The sequence below is a fragment of the Barbus barbus genome, assembly GCF_936440315.1.
Source record: "Barbus barbus genome assembly, chromosome: 21".
Lineage (NCBI taxonomy): Eukaryota > Metazoa > Chordata > Actinopteri > Cypriniformes > Cyprinidae > Barbus > Barbus barbus.
Window position 1 is genome coordinate 25,445,894 of NC_136749.1, and position 23,932 is coordinate 25,469,825.

General features: G+C 38.9%; 1 protein-coding gene across 2 annotated transcripts in view; it reads right to left on the minus strand.

The window, feature by feature from the left end:
* Positions 1-261: 261 nt before the first annotated feature.
* LOC306887020 (zinc finger protein ZFPM2-like) overlaps positions 262-23,932 on the minus strand; it is a 162,393-nt gene continuing 138,722 nt past the window's right edge. For both annotated transcript variants that reach the window (XM_079444478.1, XM_079444479.1), the window contains 3 exons: positions 6,182-6,388; positions 5,080-5,304; positions 262-3,741 (listed from right to left, as the gene is read on the minus strand). In XM_079444478.1, the coding sequence (XP_079300604.1) occupies positions 1,268-3,741; positions 5,080-5,304; positions 6,182-6,388 (2,906 nt within the window). In that variant the 3' untranslated portion in view covers positions 262-1,267. The remainder of the gene's footprint in view (positions 3,742-5,079; positions 5,305-6,181; positions 6,389-23,932) is intronic.

Sequence of the window (23,932 nt, forward strand, 5' to 3'; positions counted from 1 at the left end):
GTGCATTTTTAGGTCTTCAAAAACTCATTCTGTATGATTTATACCGAAAGTGTCCTCATAAATTACCTTCATGTTGTAATACCTATGTCATACCCATGTTATTATACAAATGAGTTCTCACAAACCACATAAACATGGCACACACACACACACACACACACACACACACACACACACAAAAAGTACCTTTTTACCCTTTTGATGAGACCTGTAAACGTTTCCATTAGACATCCTGAAATAACACAATAACATGGTCTGTTTATCCTGAGGATTGAAGTTTAATTGACACCACATCAAAATAAAAATTTCCAACAGATCTGGAATTTTATTCCATCCATATACATGCATAGCAACAACATTTTTAAGAAATATTTTTCTTACATAAGGACATTGGAATGATCATTTTTACAGTATTCCCTTGTCTCATCCCACCCATCAATAATCACCACTAATAAACCTGCTTTTTGTACAATTTCATTTTTTTTTTCAGGAGTAAGAAATAGCTGCTCTTCCCCCTTTATAATACTGCTTTCCGTAATGTTCCCGCCCTCCTCCTTTTTTTCCTTATGTTTTTTTTTTACAAAGTATTGCGCTGAGAGCAAATTTTTAAAAAGGGAGAACAAGGTGTATCAGGAAACAGAAATACAAGTACTATACAAGAATGCTGCCATCCTCATTTAAACATCCACTTCTGAGTCGAAGAAAAGACTGACAAACAGCAACATATATATGCAAAGCCATGTGTACAGTATATGCCAAAACATGAGCTGCAGCGTTGTGCCTGGTTATCCCTCCAAACTGTTTTAAGGCTGAGAATCATACTGCAAGTGACATTTTGACATATACAAAAAACTGTACCAGCAAATAAGAATACACAAGTGCTCCAGTAGCTATTGTTGGGTCTAAAACGCGTTTCAGTTTTGTATCCTGTGCCTATTGTCTCCTTGAACCTAACGTACATTGTAAACAATATGTCTGCTACACAAGAATGACTATACATTAACATTACAAACAACTCTGATATAAACTTTCTTTGAATTTAAATTAAGAGCACTACTCCTATTAATACTGATTGTAAAATAAATAAAAGGTGAAAGTGGCACCAATATTACACTTGGATTTTTTTTTTTATCATTTTGCATTAAGTCTTCAAATAACGAAAGAAGAAGCTTCTCTTGATTGTCCACAAGCAGTATATAAAACTGCATGATGCACTATTTCAGACACGACCGTGTACCCAAAAAAGATGAGGGGAGAAGAGCGAATTTCATTTCACGTGCTCGGCGGCATGTGACGAGCAGTAAAACTTCTTGTGAGTGATAAAGTTTGATAAGTTATTAAACTGGATGTCACAGAGGCGGCAATACTTCCCACTGCCTGCTGGCGGCGCCGACCCATTTATGCCTTTTCCGGCAGGTGCGGATTCCTCCACGGGTGATTTCGAAGTGGGCGATACATTCTCGTTTGGGTCGGGAGGGTTCTCGGCTCCCCACGTGGGAGAGGTTTGTTCCTCTGGTGATGAGGTCTGGTGAGGCTGATTCTCTTGCTGGGGAGTTGCTGGTGTCTGGCGATCCTCTTTATGACCACCGTTGACAATCACCATGCCCCTGTTTTTGGGCAGAAGGGGCAACGGCTCCTTGCCGGGATGGGGGCAGCCATTGGCCGCAGGTGGTTCTGTGCCCGTCTCACCTGCGCCGTTGCTGCTTTGCTCCTGTTCGGCTGCCTCACCCTGCATAACGAGACTCCCTGCCATGTAGTCGCTGCTTTTTATCCCGAAATACGGCGATATTGGCTCTGTACCTTTCACCTTCTTTATTGCTCCAGGATAGAGACAGTGAGGCAAAAACATGTTCTTGTTCTCATCTTTCGAAGTCATGAGCGATGCATCACCGAAAGCTTTCAGATCCGGTGCCGGCCCAAGGTGTGGTGGAAACATGCCTCCGTTTTGCACCATCAACTTGTTGCCACCGTTTTTCTCGCATTTCACAGAACTCTTATCATAGATGTCTTCTGAATTATTGCCTTCGCTCTTGATGCCTGGGAACATCGGCTGCTCCAGACTGCCGATCTCGCCATGCTGAGCAGATGTGACAGGGCAAAAGTTCTGTTTATGGGCAAGGTAATTCTCCACTTTGTTAAAACTGATCTTGCACACGGTACATTCGTGATAGTCCAAGAGTCTTTTGGGGGAGTTGCACGACTTGTCAGGAAGAGGTGAGCACTTTTTGCTGAGATCTATCGGAGCATCTAGTTCCTGTGGGTCTGCAATAGTGTTCCCTTTGGGGGCAAGTATAGGCTTGGAGACGGTAAGAGAAGCATCTAAGTGTTTTGGGACAAGGCTTGGAAAGATGTCACATCGTGGATGGAAGCGGTCAGTCAGACTTTCTACCGTTTCCTGGGATGTACAGGGATTTCCTAGAGTGGGCATACCCAAGAATCCCGGCTGTGGCCCCATGGTCTGCCGTTGCTCTTGGTCAGGTAGACACATCTCGTACATCTTCCTCCGCTTGCGCGTTCTCATGGTCCGCTGCATGGCGGGCACCTTTGCGGACATGCGTTTCATGGGTGGGTCATGGCGAGTGGCGCAATAGTACTGCTTGTGAACCATGAACGTTTCATGCCGGCTGAAGGTGATGTTGCATGCTTCACAGGTGGTCTTGTTTGGGTCGCTGTCACCGTCCACCAAAGATGTGCTGGGACTCTTCACCTCAGGCTGTTTTCCACCGAGCCTTTCCTCAACTCCTGTTGGTGTAGTAACCTTTTTTACTTGCCCAGGAAGGTCTTTTTCTGGCACTTTCCCACCAGCGTTCATAATATCCAAAACAGACGAATTCAAGCAAGCTGTTGTCACGAGATGACTGTCGGTTTCTGATGGAAGGCATCCGGGGAGCATACCGACAGAAGTGTGGCCACTGTTTGGACTTATGGCATCGGACACCTTGTCCGAAACACTGGAGAAATCTGGAGACTTCGCCATGTGCTGCCAGCGACTGTTGCAGTAGTGCTTCTTGTGAACTAAGTAGTTGTCTAGATTATTGAAGGTGATGTTGCATTCAAAGCAGGTCGCTCCTTTGGGCATGAGAGGACTGTAGATGACTGGAGGGTAGCTGTTCCCTCCATGGCGTAGCCTGCGATGCACCAGCTCTGACATTTTGGCTAGAATCTCAGATGCTTGTGGTACCACAGAAATGTCCTGGGAGAAAGCAAACTGTGACAGGAATGGACCCATGGGAAAGGTTGGGCCCATGTTGTGCTGGACCGGTGAGGAGGCTAGCCGTGGACTAGAGGGTTCCGACTTGATTCTGGTATAAGAGAAACTAGCCTTGCTTCCTGGGTGACTTTCTCCCTTCTGCAGGCCGAGGGTAGGTTTTTTCTCAGGTCTTTCGAGTTCTCCATCAGGACTGTTGGCTTTGTTAGGTGTGCTCTTGGGACTTTGCATAACCACATCCTTCCTGCCTGACAGTTCTGCTCGTGCCGCCTGTAGGCTTTCCTCTCCTCCTCTTGGGGAGTTCTCGCTGTCGCTCTCCCTGTGAATCTTCCCGGAGTGTCCGTGTAAGTCTTGATGCTGCAGCAGTTCCCTGTGGTTCTGGAAGCTGATGTGGCAGTGATTGCATCTGAAGGCTGCCTGTGACAGGTGTGAAAGGATGTGGTGCTGGAATGTAAGGAGTGAATCTGCTGTGAAGTTACAGATTGTGCATTTCAAGCTGGTGCCAGGGGGAAGAGACTCTTCCATTTTGACACCTGTGAGAAAGAAAAAAAGACTAAACTTTCCACTAATTTTACATTGTGTCTGCTGTAGCATATTGGGTGTCTATTTCTTAGACGTACATTATTGCCTGATGAAAATTATTTGATCTAATCGCTAAAACTGTAATTGTTTCTTGATTCTTTTACATGCAGATATAGAATTTTAGTTAATTTTAATATTAACAATGGCAGGCTTTTGGCTGTTGCATATCAAACCACCTAAAATGGCAGTGAATGTGAAGTACAGTGAAACAGAATAAGGACAGAAATATATTATTTATTTATCTTTACTATGTATTTATCACATGTGTATATGACTAACAGCATAATATTAATATAAAATAATATAAAATATAATTAGATTATAGTATTAATTTATATTTAATATTTATTTATTACCTATGCATATAACTAATAGTATAATGTTAATATAAAATGATTATAATATTATTGTTATTGTTGTCCAGGTTGGCTGGGTTTTAAATATTTTTTAAAAGTTTCTAAATATTTTCATATTCATATTTTAATAATATTAAGGGTATAAAAATGAACACATTTATTAATCATATTCTACCCTTGCACAATGTTTACAAAACTTAAACATAATTAACTAAGATTCAAAGTTTGATATGAATAAATAATAACTGCAAATAGGAATTGGTGATGAGTGAGTTAAATGTGCAATGACTGTCAGAAATAACTTTTTTCTAAGGGTGTACTCACACTAGGGACGGTTGCCTTGAACCGAGCGCGATTATCCCCCCTCCCCACTCCCCCTCTGGCCTGCACTCACACTTGCACTAAACGTTCCGGGCCGGAGCATGCTTACGTCATGTGCGAGATAATGGAGAAACCCACTTTTGCTAATATTCTGCCAAGCAAATTTGTAATTTATGCCATGCCTTGATTTTCGCTTGTAAGTATCACAGAATTATTACGGAGGCAGCTGACGTTAATGAAAGAATTTGCAGCTTTAAATCGCAGACTACAATTCCAGTTCATCAATAAGGTGAGAACCAGACCCATTATAAACGTAAATATACTTGATTGAATTAAATTAACTGAAAAGTGTAGTGTAGTAGTAGTAATAGTATATGTTTGTGGTCGTAATGATGACAGTAGCGCACACAAAATAGTATCTGTTCCGTGCTCTGGCACGGTTAGCGCTCACACTACACGCGTACCGTGCCCGAGCCCAACCGAACTGTGCCCTGGCCCACCTCTTCCAACCAGGCCAGGGACGGCTAAACGAACCGCGGTTCAAAACGTCTAGTATGGCGAGTACACCCTAACTGTCAAAATGCATTGTATTTATGACACCATCATACTCACCACTGTGTGAGCTCAAGTGCATGTCCAGAGCACGAGGGTTGCTGAAGCTCTTGTTGCATTGTGGGAAAGGGCAGATATTGGGAGTTTGGTGGGAATTGGTGTCAGTCTCTTCAGAGACGTTATCAGGTTCCCTCTGCCGCCCACTGCAGTAATACATCAGGTGGGCCTGAAGGTTCCTCTCACTCCTGTACCATATCCCACACGCTTTACAGGGGAAGATGTCCTCTGAAACACAGAGACAGGAAGGTGAAGGCAAACCTACAACAGTTCTGCTGAGTGTTTAATTTGACACATTATGAGCTTTATCAGTAGCATTTATGTGGCCTCTAAAAAGACTTAAAAGTCAAAGGTGCAAACACACCTTTTGCAAAGAAATGTATTTATTATTAAAATTCTCAACATTTGGCTATGGAATTGCATTTGTTTTTCATACTTCGTTAAAAGTGGAAGTAGAAGAGGAATTGTGCAATTCCGTACAAATCCCATTCCTATAGGGGATATATCAGAAGGGGCGTCTGGAGTGTTTGGGATGTCTGAATGATCGGTTCACATGCACGGCTCAAATAACAGTTTTAAATGACATTTCTGCTGTGATGTTGCATGGCAACAGAGATGATTCCAGTAGGCTTGTGCCCTTTCCTCAAGGGCAAATGAAAACATTGCACCATCTGCTAACAGCATCCTCTGCGTCAAGCTGAACTCTAGACTTCCCTGATAAAGTCAACAAACAGTATTTGCAAATGGTTGGTCAGAGTCCAGATATGTTTACTATACCCCTAAACTGAAGGGCAGAACATTAAGTTCTTCCAGCAGAGGTTAATCTGTGAATAACTCCAGCTTCCTCTGTTTTCAGTGTAATACGTGCATGTGTAACACTGGCTCAAATGATGGGTTGGAGAGCTCAACGGTGCAGCCGCGGGAACAGGTGAGACCCCATATGCGGCAATATTGTGGCCAAGTTTTACGGCGAGACTCAACCGCACGGCCTCATTGTAAAAGAATACTTATATGTTGACAGTTATTAGTTTTGATTCGCTGCATACGTGTTTATGATGCCTGTGGACAGTTATTGAGCTTGTATGTAAACAGAAGCAGGACTTACTGTTGACTATAGCTGTAGGTAATATGGAGGCCATGGCAGCTTGCTGGGGCAGGAGCTGGATGGTGTCCAGAAGGCGTGCTGGGTACATGCCCTCACCGAGAGACATGTGATTGACCGCCTGCAATCGAGAGTCAAAGTCCACTGCGAATGCCACCAGCTCTTCGCCTTCCATCATGTTCTTGGTGGTGGTGCACCACAACTGACCACCTGTGTGAGAGAAGAAAACACACATTATCACTGCTGCATTTAGACACTTGAGTTTTAAAAAGTGTGCAAATGTTTCACATGTAAAAACTGATTTAAACATGGAGTAGTCTGATCATATTAATGATGCATTTAAATTGTTAAAAGTTACTAAAATTCATGTTAATCTACTTCTCTCGTCCCATCTTAATATTCGGAGAAAACTATGCATGGGAATAATTTGCAGAATAGTAAAAATATTTCAAATAAATGTTGTTATTTTGAACTTGGTATTCATCAAAGAATCTTAAAGAAATGTATTACGGTTTCTAACAAAGCAGAGCAACTGAGAAAGGGGATCACGTGACCCTTCGACGGCGATGCAGGCTTGAATCTTTCGCTCTGCTCACTTTGCCATAATTTGTATAATCCTGTCAGTAAAATTTGAACCACTCTGCATTGGACCTGTCATGAGTGCTAAGGCAGACAAAGGGGATCGGAAAAGAGAGATTGAGCAATCGCCAATGAAGAAAAAATTCAGAGATTCCGCCATCTCCAGAGAAGACCTCGACGAGGCTATTGCTAGCCGCATCGAACTAGCATTTAAAAAGCAACAAAACACGTTGAATTCGGTTGTGAATTTGGCAGTAAGAGAGGCGATGGACTCTGTGCTGATTCCAGCATTACGCGAACTGCGTGAAGACATACAAGCGACCAACAAGTCTGTTAAAGAGCTAAGAGAGGAGTTTGAGACCATAACTACCACGGCGAAGCAGACACGTGACCGCGTAGATTCTGTTCAAGCAGCTGCACGTGAGGATAGGAGGACAGTCACGGGCTTAAGAAATCAGCTGGAGCGACTCACCGAGAAGATGACGGATATGGAGGACAGGTGCAGGAGGAACAACGTACGACTGGTGGGGCTGCCAGAGGGGGCTGAGGGATCCGACGCGGCTGGTTTCCTCAGAGTTAATATTTCTAAGTGGATTCCTTCCTTGAAGGGCCGTGACATTGAGATCGACCGGGCACATCGCGTGTATGACGGAGGGAGGGGCTCCGATCGGCCGCGCACTCTCATCTTCCGTGTATTGAGATGGCATGACAGATCAGATATCCTGAAGGGTGCTCGAAAGGCTTATCCGGTGAAATGCGCACAAAACAATGTCACACTGCTATTTTTTCCCGACTTTAGTCCAGCTACAGTGATCAGGAGAAAGGCATTTGGTCCGGTTTTGAAGAAGATGACGGCGCTTGGTCTCCAGCCCTTCCTCATCTATCCGGCCGTAATCAAACTACGGCACAAGGGGGAACAGAAAAGCTTCGATTCCCCTCAGGAAGCGGAGGATTTTATTAGCTCCCTGTCCCAGCAGAAGACGTATGCCGCGGCTCTGCGCGGGGGAACGGCGGCCGCTGTTTCTCCAGCCCGGCGGGAGGAGCTTGATGGTCGGGATGAACATGGTCCCAGCGGCTTAGGAGCGGATGATGGCAGAACGGACATGGACGCTGACTAAATTTGGTCTTTTGCTTTTTTCTTCTCTCCACTCTACTACTGAGATATTGTTTCCTATATATCTGGTACAACGATCTCATTGCGGGCAAGACTGACACCCCTTTTTTTCTTTTCGGAGGGGACTAATGGAGAGTTGGTTTAATTTAAAATATTTTTTTCTGGCAGTACGAGCTTTTTGGGAGGCATGTCCTGCGTTGGAGTGGATCGGTCACGAACCATCACTATTTTTTGTTGCTCAGTCAGACCTATGTTCTCGGTAATGTGCGGTCTGAGTTGTTCCTTGTTTAAGGTTGTCGGTTGTTCATGTTTTTATGTGGTTTTTACTTTTTACAACAGACATTTATACTTTAATTTATTTTACCTTATTTCTAAAGGGATTTTTCATCTAGGAGGTTTGGTATCTAAAATACACGTCAACGTTTACACGCTATATATTCAATGCATACTCTAAATATTTTATCACTAAATGTGAATGGTTTAAATTCTGCCGTTAAACGAACTCGTGTGTTAGAATATTTACATCGTAAATCTATTTCCTGTGCCCTAATTCAAGAGACACATTTAAAGCAATCCGACGTGGCACGTTTCCAGAATAAGTATTACAAATTAGCAGCTTTTTCCTGCGCTCAAAATAAAACTAAGGGGGTGCTTATTCTTGTTAACCGGAAGTTAAATTTAACAATTGAACACCTTGGTAGTGATGAGAAGGGTAGATTTGTTTTTATCCGATGCAAAATATATAATAATAGGTTAGCCTTGGTCTCTATTTATGGTCCGAATGAGACAGACAGTACATTCCTTTCACAGATTTCCAAAACTCTGCTTGAGCAGATTGATTGCCCTCTAGTGGTGGGTGGGGATTTTAATGCTGTCATAAATCCTGCTTTAGATAAATCTCAATCTGATACAACAGCCAATCCATCCTCTAAATTACTGAATAAATTTATCACTGAGCTTAACGTAATCGATCTTTGGAGAATTCAGAATACTAAATCTAAGGACTTCACTTTTTTCTCTAATAGACACAAGACTTTCTCTAGGATAGACTACATATTTCTCAGCCCATCTTTAATTTCGTCTGATTCCTCCATCTCTATATTACCAATTTTATTATCTGATCATTCTGCTGTGCTGTGCAGTGTTCCTCTTTCCGATGTTAAAGCCAAGTCCCCTAGATGGCGCTTTAACATATCATTTTTAAGTAATCAGACTTTCATTACTTCTTTAAAAGAATATATTAAGGAGTTTCTTGAAATTAATATGCCCTCTGGTGTGGATCCTCAAAAACTGTGGGAGACGACTAAGTGCGCTATACGAGGTTTCTGTATATCTTTCTCTTCTACTCTTGCCAAAGCGAAAACCCGCCAATTTACACAATTAGAAAATAAAATCCAATCATTACAAAACCTACAAAAACAACATTTTACTGATCAACAGGCTACACAGCTGTCCTCTTTAAAAGAAGAATATGATTTGCTTTCACAATCAAAGGCGGAATTTATTTTACATAGGACTAGGCAAAAATATTATTTTGAATCGGAGAGACCTAGTCATTTATTGGCTCTTAGGTTGAGAGAATGCGAGTCGAAGGCATATATTAGCGCAATAAAATCATCGGATGATCAGGTCACCACAAACCCTGTGGCAATTAATGAAATATTTAAAGGTTTCTACACAAATCTATATAAAGCCGAAACAGATTTTGATGAATCCATCTGTAAGCAGTATTTAGATAAATTGCAACTGCCTCGGATCTCACAGATGGATAAAGAATCTTTGGAGGCCCCATTAAGTTTGGAGGAACTCCATGTCTCTTTAAAAAGCCTTCAGAAGGGCAAATCGCCGGGCCTAGATGGTCTCCCCCCGGAATTATATTTAGAAATTTGGGATTTGGTAGGGACACTTATGCTTAATTCATTTAATTTTGCAAATGAACATGGGGTATTTCATAGAGATCAAAAAACATCACTGATTTCATTACTTCTTAAAAAAGGGAAAGATCCATTAGATTGTTCCAACTACAGACCAATTTCGCTTATCTCATGTGATCTAAAAATTTATGCTAAAGTTTTTGCTTCCCGTATGGAGAAGGTAATTCATAGTCTGATCAAGGAGGACCAAACTGGTTTCATCAAGGGGCGTAATGCATCTGATAATATGCGTCGACTCCTTCATATTCTTGACTTTGCAGACTCCCACCCAACCCCTTGTGCAGTCTTTTCACTTGATGCAGAAAAAGCCTTTGACAGGCTAGAGTGGAATTATATGTGGGCAGTTTTGCAATGTTTCGGCTTCGGTGAACACTTTATTTCTATGATTAAGACATTATACCACTCACCTGCAGCATCAGTCATAACTGGTAATGTTATTTCCCCCCCATTCCCTTTACAGCGGGGAACGAGGCAGGGCTGTCCGCTTTCCCCCTTATTGTTTTGTCTATCTCTTGAACCCTTAGCACAAGCCATCAGGAAGTCTGAAGTATCGATTAAGATTCATGATCATAATCATAGTATTTCGTTATACGCTGATGATATTATTCTATATTTAGACCACTTTGATGTTTTAGTCCCTAATATAATTAAGGAATTTGATAATTTTAGTAGCTTATCAGGATATAAAATAAATTGGAGCAAATCTGCTTTAATGCCAATTAACAATATTAAAGTTAATTCTTCTATTCCCTCATTCATCCCTATTAAGGACTCTTTCACCTATCTGGGCGTTACCATATATAAAAACATTCATAAGATTGCCAGGGACAATTTTAATAATATTTTAGTTAAGGTCAAGAATGACATTCAAAGATGGAAGAATCTTAACGTTTCCCTCCAAGGAAGAATCTCCACTGTTAAGATGAATTTGCTACCTCGATTTAATTTTTTTTTCTCTATGCTACCGCTTTCTCCCCCTCCAGGTTACTTTAAGGAGATTAACTCCATAATTACGAAATTTATCTGGAATGATAAATGCCCCAGAATTAAACTTACCACATTACAACATCCTAATAGCGCAGGAGGACTGGCTGTACCAAATTTTGAACTGTATTATTGGTCGTTCCAGCTTAAGGCTCTTCATACTTGGGTTGATCCTCAATCTACAGTTTCTTGGAGAGTGATTGAAGCTGACAAGGTTAAACCAAATAGACTCCAAGATATTTTATTTACTGGCACAGGGAAAAAAGGGGATAATTATAAATTTGGTCCGGTTGTGGCCAATTCTATTAAAATCTGGAAAACGGTTGAACGTCGGATTGGAGGACCCTTCAAATTTTGTAATAGTACACCTTTATGGCACAATTTTAATTTCGTATGCGGAAATCGCCCATTTGTCCAACCCTCTTGGTCTTCTTTAGGTGTAAACACGTGCGGTGATATATATGATAACCAGGGCCTATGTTCATTTCAGACGTTAAGAACCAAATTTTGTCTTCCAGCATCTGCATATTTTGTCTTTCTTCAATTACGTTCTGCTCTCAAAGCGTATGGCGTTCCTTGGTCTTCTCCCGTTTCCTCTCATCCTATGCGGGACTGGATTGCACCATCTGCTGGTCGGCCATCTGCTTCCTTAATATATAATAAGATTCTTGATTGCATTATAAAACCTCTTTCTATTAAAACTATTTGGAATAGGGAATTATCTGACCTTAATTTATCTGTCGACTGGGAGAGGGTGTGGTCTAATCTCAGTTTAACATCTAAAAATCTGGCGCATCGTCTTATTCACTTCAAAGTCATTCATAGAGCGTACATAACTCCTTACAAAAGATTCAAAATGAAACTACAATCAAATTTCAACTGCCATATATGTAATACTACATCATCAGGTACTTTTCTGCATATGTTTTGGGAATGTCCTATCACTAGCAGTCTATGGACACATGTAAACCTGGTTTTATCATCCTTACTGAAAATTGATTGGTCCGTTAACCCAAGTTTGTGTCTTCTTAATGATGATTCTGGTCTCTGTATAAGTTCGATGCAAAAGAGAATGTTGTTTGCTGGTTTTACAGCTGCGAAGAAGACCATAATACAGAACTGGTTTACACCGCATATGTGTGGGAAAACATATTGGATCCATAGCCTCTTGCAAATAGTGTCTTGTGAATGTACAACAGCACGAATCAATGGGGCCAAGCCTTCTACCATTGATGCTTGGCAGTGCTTTCTCTCTGAAATACGTGACTGTATGGAGGAGTGACTTCTGTGGGTTTCTTTTTTCTGTCCCTCCTTTTTGACTGGACTTTGAGATGTTGAGTATGTGTCTGTTGTTTTATTTTATTATTTTCTTAATATATTGTTTTTTTTTTTTATGTTGTGTTATGTATGAAAAATAAAAAAAATGTTGATAACAAAAAAAAAGCAGAGCAACTGTTTTCAAAATGTTTCTTTAGCACCAAATCAGCATATTAGAATGATTTCACTGAAGACTGGAGTAATGATGCTGAAAATTCACCTGTGTCTTCACAGGAATAAATGACATTTTAAAATATATTAAAATAGAAAACTGTTAGTTAAAATCGTAATAATATTTTACAGTTTTTATTTTTTTTTGCATCAAACGCTACGTTTACTGGAAATTATACAGGTATTGTAATTAAACAGGAGAATGCCATACACATACAGGACAGCCTTAAATTCATCAAAACGTTTTGCTGGAAAATGACCATGAAACATAATTTGTCCAACTCAAGGAATTTGGGGAGTATTCATTTAACAAAACAAACAAATCACTCTTTTTGCAATTTTCAGAATGTTACGCACTTCATCTTTAATTAATCATGTTGCTCTAAAGGGATGGTATGTATTTACAGTCTACTGTGCATCTAACATTGGAGTTCGGCTCAAACACTCTCGGAATACATTCAGAAAAGACAGAGGAGAAAAGAAAAGAGGGGAGGGGTAGATGGGAAGTCAGCGAAGGGTTTAAGCTCAGATAGCATTTATCATCGCACACGGACGGATTTCAGCCGCACTTCATTTGCCATTCAAGAGATTAAAGTTTTAAATATGACTATTTACAAAAAATCTGGCTTCTGAGATAACAACAAACTATGATACGCAGATGCTAAATGGCAGAATTAGGACATTGTTTCAGTAGGGAAGCTGGACAATTAAAGCTTTCAGTTAGAGATGTGCAAACACACTGACGGGGCTTCAGAGAGGAAGAGCAGCTGTTGGAAAGGTAAGGAGAGGAAAAGAAAGGGAATGTAGTTCCTGAAACGGTCTGAAAGAATGATACTGCACAGTGCGAGCCATTTGACTCATTGACTATTCAACTACTTTTCTGGACAACTAACTGTCTAATAAAAATAAGCTAAGTACACATTTCTTAGGATGAAATTATTTAATAATCACTGGACTTTCAAGGAGTGGTCAAAAATGAAAGATATCATACAATCAGATCAGATACGTAAAAAGAATAAAGTTGGAGACTAAATGGCTTTCTATGCAGGCACTGACTGCGAAAACTTCTGTTCAGAAATGCGCAACTGCTGCCTGAAAGAGCAGCTTATCATGGTGTGAATCTGCAGTGGGGAGACAAGCTCTTCAGACGGGTCCTCTTCATCAGCGGGATCCTGTCACACACCACACACTGCCTGGAGAGGCTCTCTCCTTCCTTATCTCCTAATTAAAATAACAAAAACTGCCATCGCCATCATCGCAGATCAAAACTGTCACCTGCACCAACAGGAGGGCGCAGGTTACCTCTGCTTGCTCAGAGTACTGCTGGAAGTTGCATGAAGAAATCATTAACTAGAAAAGGAGGCAGAAATATGATGTATGCAGGGCACTGCTGCATTGTGGGATGGCTCATGAGTTGTGGCGTCAAAATGGATCACTGGCAAACTTTGAGACTGCCCAGAAATAAGGTGTAATAAAAATCAGAACAATATTAGTGTTGCTGTCATGTCCTTCTCCGATGCAGATGTTTTTGCGGCTGCAAGGTGAGCTTTACAGCAGTGCTTTTCAACTCGTTTTGCTTCTGGTTTTAAGATTCTACATCGGACATCAAGTGGCAATCCAACGCACCACATACAGTATCATACAAGTGTTATTTTATACAATATGTATTATTTATACAATATTGCAGTATTTGTTAATATTTAGAATTAGCTTTTATATTTAAAGTTTTCATTTTAATTTTAAAGTTAATTTTGTTATGTGCTTTTCTAATTTTTTTAATTTTTTTTTTACTTTACTTTTGGTAATTGGTATTTAAATTTCAACTTATTTATTTCAGGTAGTTGCCAGGGCAACATTTATCATTTTCATTTATCAACAATCATCAATAAATTTGATTTAAATTAATTAATAATAATAATATTAAAATAATATAAAAATACAATTTGATTTAAATTAATTGATAATTGTTAATAATTAATTGTTTTAGTTTCAGTTAACAATAAATACAAAGTATAATATAAAACATGAATGTTCTTTATAATGGGAATTATTATAAATATAAATATTATCATTAATAAGGTCAACAAATATCAGCAAATGCTAAATTATCATCATGACATTTTTTTAAATGCAAAGAGAAATACAGAATTAATATATAATATTGATATTATATAATTTGATATAATAAAAAAAATATATAATGGGATTGGGAATATAATATTAAATTGCTAAAAAATCTATACATTATTTAAAATCAAAATGGAATTTCTCTAAACTTTGATGGCTTCATAATTTCAGCAACGAATGACAGATGAAAATACACTGGATGGATGACCTTTGACCTCAAAAGATACGGGAAATGCTTTCTCCTGCCTATTAAAAGCTGATATGTATTTGCTATTAATATCCATAATTATATGGTTAGTTGCATTTTTAATTAGCATTTCCCCTACAATTCTGTGACCATATCAGAACATACTTGCAGCCTACCAGTCAAAAAGCACAGCTGCCCATTATCATCTTGGAAATAAAAGGTTTGCATTTTTAATCAAATTTAGTTAAAACATTCTTAACTTTTGACAGTCTAGTAAAAAATAGAGATAAAAATGCATGATGTTACTTCCAGTTTGTCCATCACTCTGGAAATGACAGTTCAACTTGAGTGCTTTGCATTGTGGGATAAAGGGAATGTATACGGTATACTGCACATTTTTGGCAAAAGCAGTAGAAAATTTGCATACTGTGCAGCATAATGTGAGTCTTTTAAATACTGCAGAAATGATAAGAATAATATGCCAATATTTTATGTCAAACACAGCTGAACAAAAGGCTGGCTCAAACCCTTCGCAGGAGTGGGCGGTCAGGCCAGCTTCTTTGAAATGAGTGTAGAAACATATCCAACCGATTCTCCACCTCAACTCAAGGTGCTCGCAGGGTCAAAAAGTCCAACTTAAAGAACATCCACAGTTGGGATGAAGACTTCCTGTCTGTGCCAATGTAAGTTCACACACTGAAATACACAGGTCAATGGGCGGCCCTAAAGCGAGAGACACGGGACCCCAGCTGAAAAGCGTAGCCAGCGCCGTGCTGCTTTCGCCTGAGAGCTGTCTGCAGCAGAAGGCCTTTGTGCTGCAGCCAACGCAGTCGCAATGAAGCCTATTGTCTCTGTCCTCCTGCAGCGCACCTGATAAAAGAATAAAGAACTATGACATATTCCAAAAACAATGGAGGAATTAAGGACACATAATAAGCCAGCTGCTTCATTAAAACAATCAAAACCCGGTATCCTGTACACAGTCCAGATAACTTTAAAAAAAGCTTCTTTTCATACAATCTCCCGCTATAGAATCCACTAGCTCGGGCTTGTCCTCGCGGCCCAAACTCCCCCCTCGTTCACACTAATGATGCTTTTAAACACTTACTTAAAGATGTTCACATAAAGGAATTACAGGAGGGTTCAGCGTTATGCAATTACACGTGTAAGTCTGCGCCGTTCTAATCAAACACACCAGGATGAGCCGCAGACCGAAGCCCTCAAAGGCGCCTAACGCAGGGCACGAGCACTTTGAATGATCACTTTAAAAGATCGAGCGTGTTGCAAAAGCACAAAACAAGCCTTTCTAGCTCTCGTTTGCTTTCTCTTTCTGTCTTTTCGTGGCAAAAGCCGACAGAAGGGTTGGCTAATGAACTGGCCGGAGGACAGCAACTCAAATGTTTGCATGTGTAAACAGTGAAAGACTTTAATAGTTTGCTGTAAAATGCATAGTTAAACATATCCGTGTTTGTTTCTCCCATCTGTCCAGACAAACGGCTGCATCAGGAGCCGTAACGGCGGTGTGGAGCGCAAACCTTAACGCTACGCCAGAAATGACATTGCCAAAAATCAATCTGGGACAAAGGAAGGCAAATGCATCCGTAATATTTTGTGTGTATTTGAGGTTTAAATTGTATGTCATCCTTCCAGAAAGATCAGGCAGCTTTTAGACATTCAGTAATTCATTCAATACATGCAAAGCTGGAGCAAAATGACATGTAATTATGACTTTCTCTTCCTCTGTTTTAGCTTATTATGATCTAGAGGCTAATAATAATAATAATATTAATACAAAAAATTGTTTGCAATTGTTAAATGGTGGGTCGCAGGCTGTTCTGACTGGACAGTAGGGGGAAAATAAATGCCAATAAAATCATTGCCCAAAAGCTTTTAATTAGTTATTAAAACAGAACAATGCATCTCATAACTTTCGCTTTATTAGCAAGTAGCATGCAATAAGCTGCTAATAGCAAAGTATGAAGTATTTTGAGACCTCTAGGCCTTAAGTTAAAAACACACAAATAGTTTTGTCTCTATATCAGAATAAAAAGCTTAAAAATACTGACTGAATAGTTGCTAATTTTTTGTCCTCAGAAATAGATGTTCCAATTTAAAAACTAAATGAAAAGCAAACAAACACAGAGGTCCTAAAATGACCAACAAAATAAGTTGCAAAATCAAAATAAAATGACAAAAAAAAGATACTTTTTGCTTTTGGAAAGCATGTTCCTGGTCATATAGAGTGTACGTGGTTTACCACATGGAGAAATGTCCAATTCAATCAATTCCCAATGGATCAAATCAATTCCCTCCCTACATTCTTTCTAGTTGATTATTGTGTTTCACTTGGAAATGCATCAGATTATGGAAGTAAAATGGGTTGCATTTCACGCTGGCTTTGAAAAAAACCTTGCCTTGTTAAAACTGAACTCAGTACAGCAATGAAATACTGTAGGTGCTGCTTTGCTAACACTAATTTTGAACTACATGTGAATGCACATCTACACTTCGAACCTCAGTAATTAATTATAAAGACCAAATAAAACAATATAACAAGTCTAAATAAGGGAGTCGTGTTACTGATAAGCCATCAGACTGGTTTGTTCTGTCTCAATGTCAACAATCACTGTGTATGGCCATAAGGGGGCACTGTTCCCATACTGTAATACAGATCTGACCTATCAGAGCTCACTCTGCTCATCCCAAAACAACACAAGACCAATCTCAGACACAACTACTTGTCCCTTCCTTGTTTTCCCAAAAAGACAGTTTTTTTGTAAGCATTTCAACCATTTCATTGTCTTGTAGTGACTGTTTTACAGTATTTTCTGAAGCATAAATGGGAATTATTGTACACATGCTTACATTCTTTGCAGATGGGATGCATATTTGTGCAAGAGTTCAAGTAAGTAAAATGACAGTAGTGATATTAGCATGAAAAGTATCAAATATATGTACAGTACATGTTATGTTGTGGTGTGAAATGCAGTATTGCATTGGTGCAGTATCATATAGTAGACTGTGGCAGAGAAAGTACAGTAATTTCTGACTATCTGGAATGACAGAACAAAAGGAAATATGAAATTTCTTCTCAATATTATAAATTCCAGCTCAAAACACTACAGGTTTCTAACTCCCATCAGATATAAAAATGTGTTTATAATACTGAATGATTTATAATAGTCAAAATGTGATGTTTATTTAATGATTAAAAGCTGATTTTGACAAATCCCTTTAGAAGTACTTTTCATTTGCCGATTTGAGAATCACACTGACAAATGCTTTAATTTACTGTGTTTACAGCAACAGCTGTGATGAGAATTAGCATTAAAAACATATCCGCTCATCAGTTTAACATCAAGCCCAAACTTTGTTTACTCATCACATGAATGTTGCAAAAGGATTTTTGGATGAAAAGCAAGCATCCCGCAGTGGAAAGTAAATATATTTGGCTTGAAATTACACATTTTGTGTACATGCATTATTATGAAATAAACATATCTACTTTTCATGGGAAGCGGCATAGATTAGCTCACTCATGGTAAAAAATCTTGTTAAAATTCTGATTTTGAAAATTCTGCAGATTTGAAATACTCAAGAGTAAAAGAGAGCATTGAGCAAACATTCTCACCGAGAGCAGTGCTCACTTCGTCAGGTTACTGCGTTTTGGTTGCGGCTAGTCGACATGTGTTTACTGCGGCCCCCGCTGAGAGGGACACACACATGCCACCCGTCTTGACCATCAGCGTTAATGGGACGTCACGCCTTCGTGGCAGCGGGGAGCGGTAGTGTTGAGCTGCGCAGCAGACCCCCAGCTGTGGTCGGTGGCCCGCGTCCCCTTCCCAGCATGCTCCACGCTGGGGAGCAGGTGAACGGCCGGGCTCCAGCGGGACCACTCTCTTCCAACATGGCTCCGTCCCCGTGCCACATGGGCCCGTGGACGCTTGCCCTCATGCAAATGCACGGCCTGGAAAAATGGCTCCTTCTCCTCTTTGGAAACCTCGACTCAGGCCGTCTGGCATTGGCGTTTTTTCGTGGGAGATTGAGCCAGATTGATGCACCTGTCAACCATTTTGGAAGATGACAGATCGCTGCGACATGGACAAATTGCAGGAGGAGAGCTGACAAAGATGTCTCACAGTGGAAGTGCATTCCGGGAAAACAGGCGTTTCTTTTTTATAATAATACAGTAAACCAGGATTTCCCAAATGCGGGTTTGCGAACCCCTCGGGGTTCACGAGGGAACTGCAGGGGGTTTGTGTGTTGATGAAACGCTAGTAATGAATTATATCCAATTTAAAATTAAAATAAATAAAAGGGGCTGCCCGATAGTCACTATAACAAAGGCCATAATTGATTTAAACAACTGCATAGATGCTCTGCTTGTTTTAAAGAGAAACATGGCAGTGTTCATAGTAAATGCAACAAACTCCATCTCTGCATGTACTGCAAGTTTAACGTTCACTTGGGAATGCAGCATGTGCTTGCTAGGTTCACTTTATTTACACATTTGTGTAATTTCCATCATTTTTGTGGGCGGAAATTTACAACATTTTTATTTTCAGCCAAAATAAAAGCACAAGGATTTAAAATGTTTATAGGTTGATGGTTTGTAAGATAAAATGTAAGATACAAATTTAAAACTTGTAGAGTAAAACAAAATTGTCATTATAATGGTCAAATATGAATTTTTATAATTGTACAATTTTAATTTACAGTAATATATCTCTGGCTTAATTTTTGTAACAAAAAACTCCCTACAAAATGCAAAATAATAACTATAATAATAATAATAATAATAATTTATTTATTTATTAATAATTTATCAATTATATTTTTACAGTACAACTGTAATTTACAAAGGTAATATATATATATATATATATATATATATATATATATATATATATATATATATATATATATATATATATATATATATATATATATATTTTGTAATTAGAGTTAAAACAACCCAACCAAATGTACTACTACTAATACATTTGATTGGGTTCCTAAAAACCAGTGCATCCAAGGATGTTCTGCTGACAAAAAAAAAAAAAAAAGGTCAGAAAAAAGTTTGTGAACCCCTGTAATAAACCATAGACTCATTGTTTGTCTGACCAATGGCGGATGAGGGAGTGTTTGGGAACCTGTTTGAAGGCAGATTATTTTTGTCATAAAGCCAATGGCACAGAAAGACATCACTTACTGTACAATCCTACCCAAGAAACCCGAACGCCTGCACCACGACTCTGTAATTCCACATATTGCACAAAGCGTGAGCTAATTATGTCCGCCGTCGCTTCGAGCGTCTGAAATAAACAGTCAGCGGCTAAAGGATCTAATTGCGTTTGTCGGCTGGTGCGGAGGGAGGACACTGCTGCCCTTGCACAGTGCCATGCTGTCGTCCTGGCACGGCCCGTCCACTGCCCCAGGTACTGCCACACGGCCATCTGGAGCTGACATCTGTCTATCTATTGATCATAAGGGTTTAGCACTTGATCAAACAGACTGCGACAGGAAATTGCTCTTTTCCCCACAGTAAAGGTGGGCGGCAGGCACGAGGGTAATAGAGTGGAACAGATTCGCTGGGTCTCGCCGCAGCACACACCAGCCCTGGCATCCACAGCAAACATGGAACGGGCACTGGTGGAAACGCTGTGCCAGGGTGTGCCCACTTCAGCTGCTGTGTGTGTGTGCGGGAAGACAGTCGTCCCAGGAGAAGAAATAAAGCGGTAAAGGGATTGTTTTGAAATGAAAATCCTTCCCGCTGATGTCTACAGCATCATTAAAATTTCTCGATCTGCGTTGAAAGGCTTCACTTCGCAGCACGCTCTGGAAAATGACACAAAATGGCAAAAGAGTTTGGAAAGGTGTCAAAAACAAACCCAAATATATCCCAAAATATTTATATGGATAAATGTGCCAGATGGGGAACGTTCTGCTTTTTTCAGGCGCAAACATACTCTGTAGCTCAGGATATGCTGAATACAGGAACATTTTAATGAGCGCAAAACATCTGCTAAACTCCTCGTGATAGTCCAGTGAACCACTTCTACAAAACACACTACATTTCATAACATTTATGCAGATTTAATCCTTCGAGTTGCATAAAACACAATGGTTAATATGTTTACATTGTTGTGAAAATAAAAGAAAAAAATGTCTTCATATACAGCGAATAAAGACAATTTAATTAATTATAAATTGTTTTTATTCACTTCATATACAGTGGCTCCAAGTATTTGTACATTTCACACATGCTTAAAAATTGCTGAATCATTGCATTGTATAACAAAACCGAGTGTCATTTATTAAAAAGAAAGATAATTAATAAAGAATTTAAACTTTAAACAAAAAATATTTTAATTTGTAACGGTAAACAGCAAACAATTTAACAACAACAACAACATATACGTACACACACACACACACACACACACGCACAAAAAAGTATAATATAATATGTCAAAATACTTTTTGGAGCCACTGTTTATATAAAATCATGATGCAAAAACGACAGATATGCACGTTGTATTTGCAGCTATGCGTCAGTGTAAAATAGATATTTTACATTTCATATAGTTAAAACACACTTTACCCCCTTTACGCATGTGCTGAGGTCGCATTTTCCCCAGCCAGTAGAAACAGCAGACGTGTCACTATGACATTTTGTTTGTGCGTGTAATTCGGCTCATGTTTAGTTTGTGATTCTCCCCTCCTCCTCCTGCCCCTCATTTCTCCTTCCCTCCGCTGATTAAACCAGCGACGCTCCCTGTCTCGCATTTCCATTCAATCTCAGGGCACCAAAAGCCAGATGCACAAGGTTCTTCCACTTTCACAGCTTCGCAAAGCGATAGAGGGAGACAGAAAGTGAGAAAGAGAGAGAGTCCTGTAGCCCAAGGAAGAACAAGTTGAAAGTGCGAAGGAGGAGGAAAAAAAATATGACCAGGGGATGTGATAAAAAAATTATCAGCGAGTGTGTTTTCCTGTTTGGTTTTAATCTACATTTAATTAAATTCTTATCTGCTTTGTGCTTATGGCTGCATTTGAATGGCACGACTGCATTCATTATGAATGGTAAAATTGAACTTGGCGCATTGTGTGTGGCCCAATAAAGCAACAAGGCTCACTGCGGTGCATGCAGGAAGAAATCAAGTCAATTAAGACACTCTTTAAATTACCACTGTATCAAAACATGGAGCGCCGCACGCTCCATAATAGAATCCTGACAGGCAGAATGCCCTGTGTTTAATATACATCAGCCCGTCCCGTCCTGAGGGTTCAGATTTACTGGCCTGAGAGGGAACCAATTAGGGTCATTACATCAAGAGGTCAAATGAAATAAATTTGTATAAAATACCAGACTGTTAAAATATTTCTCCAGCCCCAGCTTAATATTCAGACAACTATAAAGAGGCCATTTGTAGACTGATTCCCTTAGAAAATTGTAAACACTATGGCACTGTTTGTTTGAGCATCCCAACTAGGAACGCTGGCTCAACCAATAGGGTAAGTTTAGGGCGGGACTATGAGTTTGTTTGACCAATGACAGACAGGACATACTTAAAAACAATGATTATTTTTGCAATACTGTTAAGTGCTACTAGTCACATTTAGATAAGACATCTCAATTTAAAAAAAAACATTTTATTCCTTTTTTTTTACTTCTTACAAGATTCAAGATTTGTATTCGTCACAATTATACAGAGTATAACCAGCAGTTGAAATGGAAGTCAGGTCCGCTCCAAGGACAGTGCAATTATATAGTATACCAATATTAAGAAAAAGAAAAGAAGAAAAAATAAAAGAATAAAATAAAATAAAAGATAAAAAATATAAATATAAATATAAATGTGCAGGTCAGTATGTTGTTGACTTAAATAGTAATATAACAGGAATGTGCAAAAGAATGTGCAAAAAAGTTGTACAGGGTATTTAAATAGCAGCAATATGAGGTAGAGAAAAAATTATGAATAGCTTATTGATATAGTAATATTTTTACATTTATGAACATTACATTAGTTACATTTATGAAAATTGACTTTTATAATGCCACAAAAGATTTAGTTTTCAAATAAATGCAGTTCTCTTGAACTTTCTATTCATCAAAGAATCATTAAAAAAATGTACCACAGTTTCCACAAAATATTGTTTTATGTTTTTAACATTGATAATTATTTAAAAATATACATCAAAAATCAGCACATTACAATAATTTCTGAAGGATCTTGTGACACTGGAGCTGAAAATTCAGCTTTGCATCACAGGAATAAAGTACATTTTAAAATATTCAAATATAAAAGAGTCATTTTAAATAATTTAAATTGTAATATTTCACAATAATACTGTATTTTTGATTAAATAAGAGTCTTCTTACAAAACATTCAAACTTTTAAAGACTCCAGCTGTTTTACCAGTAGTGTATATATATATATATATATATATATATATATATATATATATATATATATATATATATATATATATATATATATATATATATATATATATATATATATATATATATACATACACAGTATATTATTTAAGTCTCAAAAATCCCCAAATTTGATCTGTAATATCTCTTTTCTTTCTCTTAATAAGCAACTATAAAAAATACTTCTAAAATCTAGTTTCTCATTTTTGTATCCAGAGAAATACGACCAAATGTCTCAAACTGAATTTAGCTTTGCCAAAACACTGAATCACAAATCTCAATCAAAAATCTCAATATGAACATTTCTCATCACATTCTAAATAAAACTTGATATGCACATTCATCTAATAGTGCTACACTCTTCCTGTGTGTCAACAATGACCTCATTTGTCTATTTTTGTTCCTCTCAAGACAGACTTGAGAGTCAGACTGACAGTCAACTGAAACAGAACTCCATGAGTTAATGAAAGAGCTGAGGAAAATGTTACAAGAAAAAATCCATAATGAGTCAATAACTACAGATTCTAAGCATGTTTAAAGACTTGCGCTAGACAGAAAGAAAGCAGACGTACATGTGCTGCATCAAAAAGGGTGCAGTGATAAACAGTAATGCCTTTGATGAAGAGCAGGATTTGCAGGATTCCATACGACAGAGAGCGATTCATCAGAGAGAGTCACAATGCAGACGCTACAGTCAGACCTGACAAAATCCTTAAATTCAGATCAGGCCTTTGCATGTGTGTGTGTGTGTGTGAGAGAGAGAGATGAATGGCCGCGGTGCGACGCAGAGGGATCGCAAAAGATAATCGCGTCTCTCTCGAGCGGCGGTGGAGCGCTCAGATCTGCTCTTTTAAAATAATGTAGAGGGAGTAAAGTGTCTCCAAAAGCCCCTGCGTGC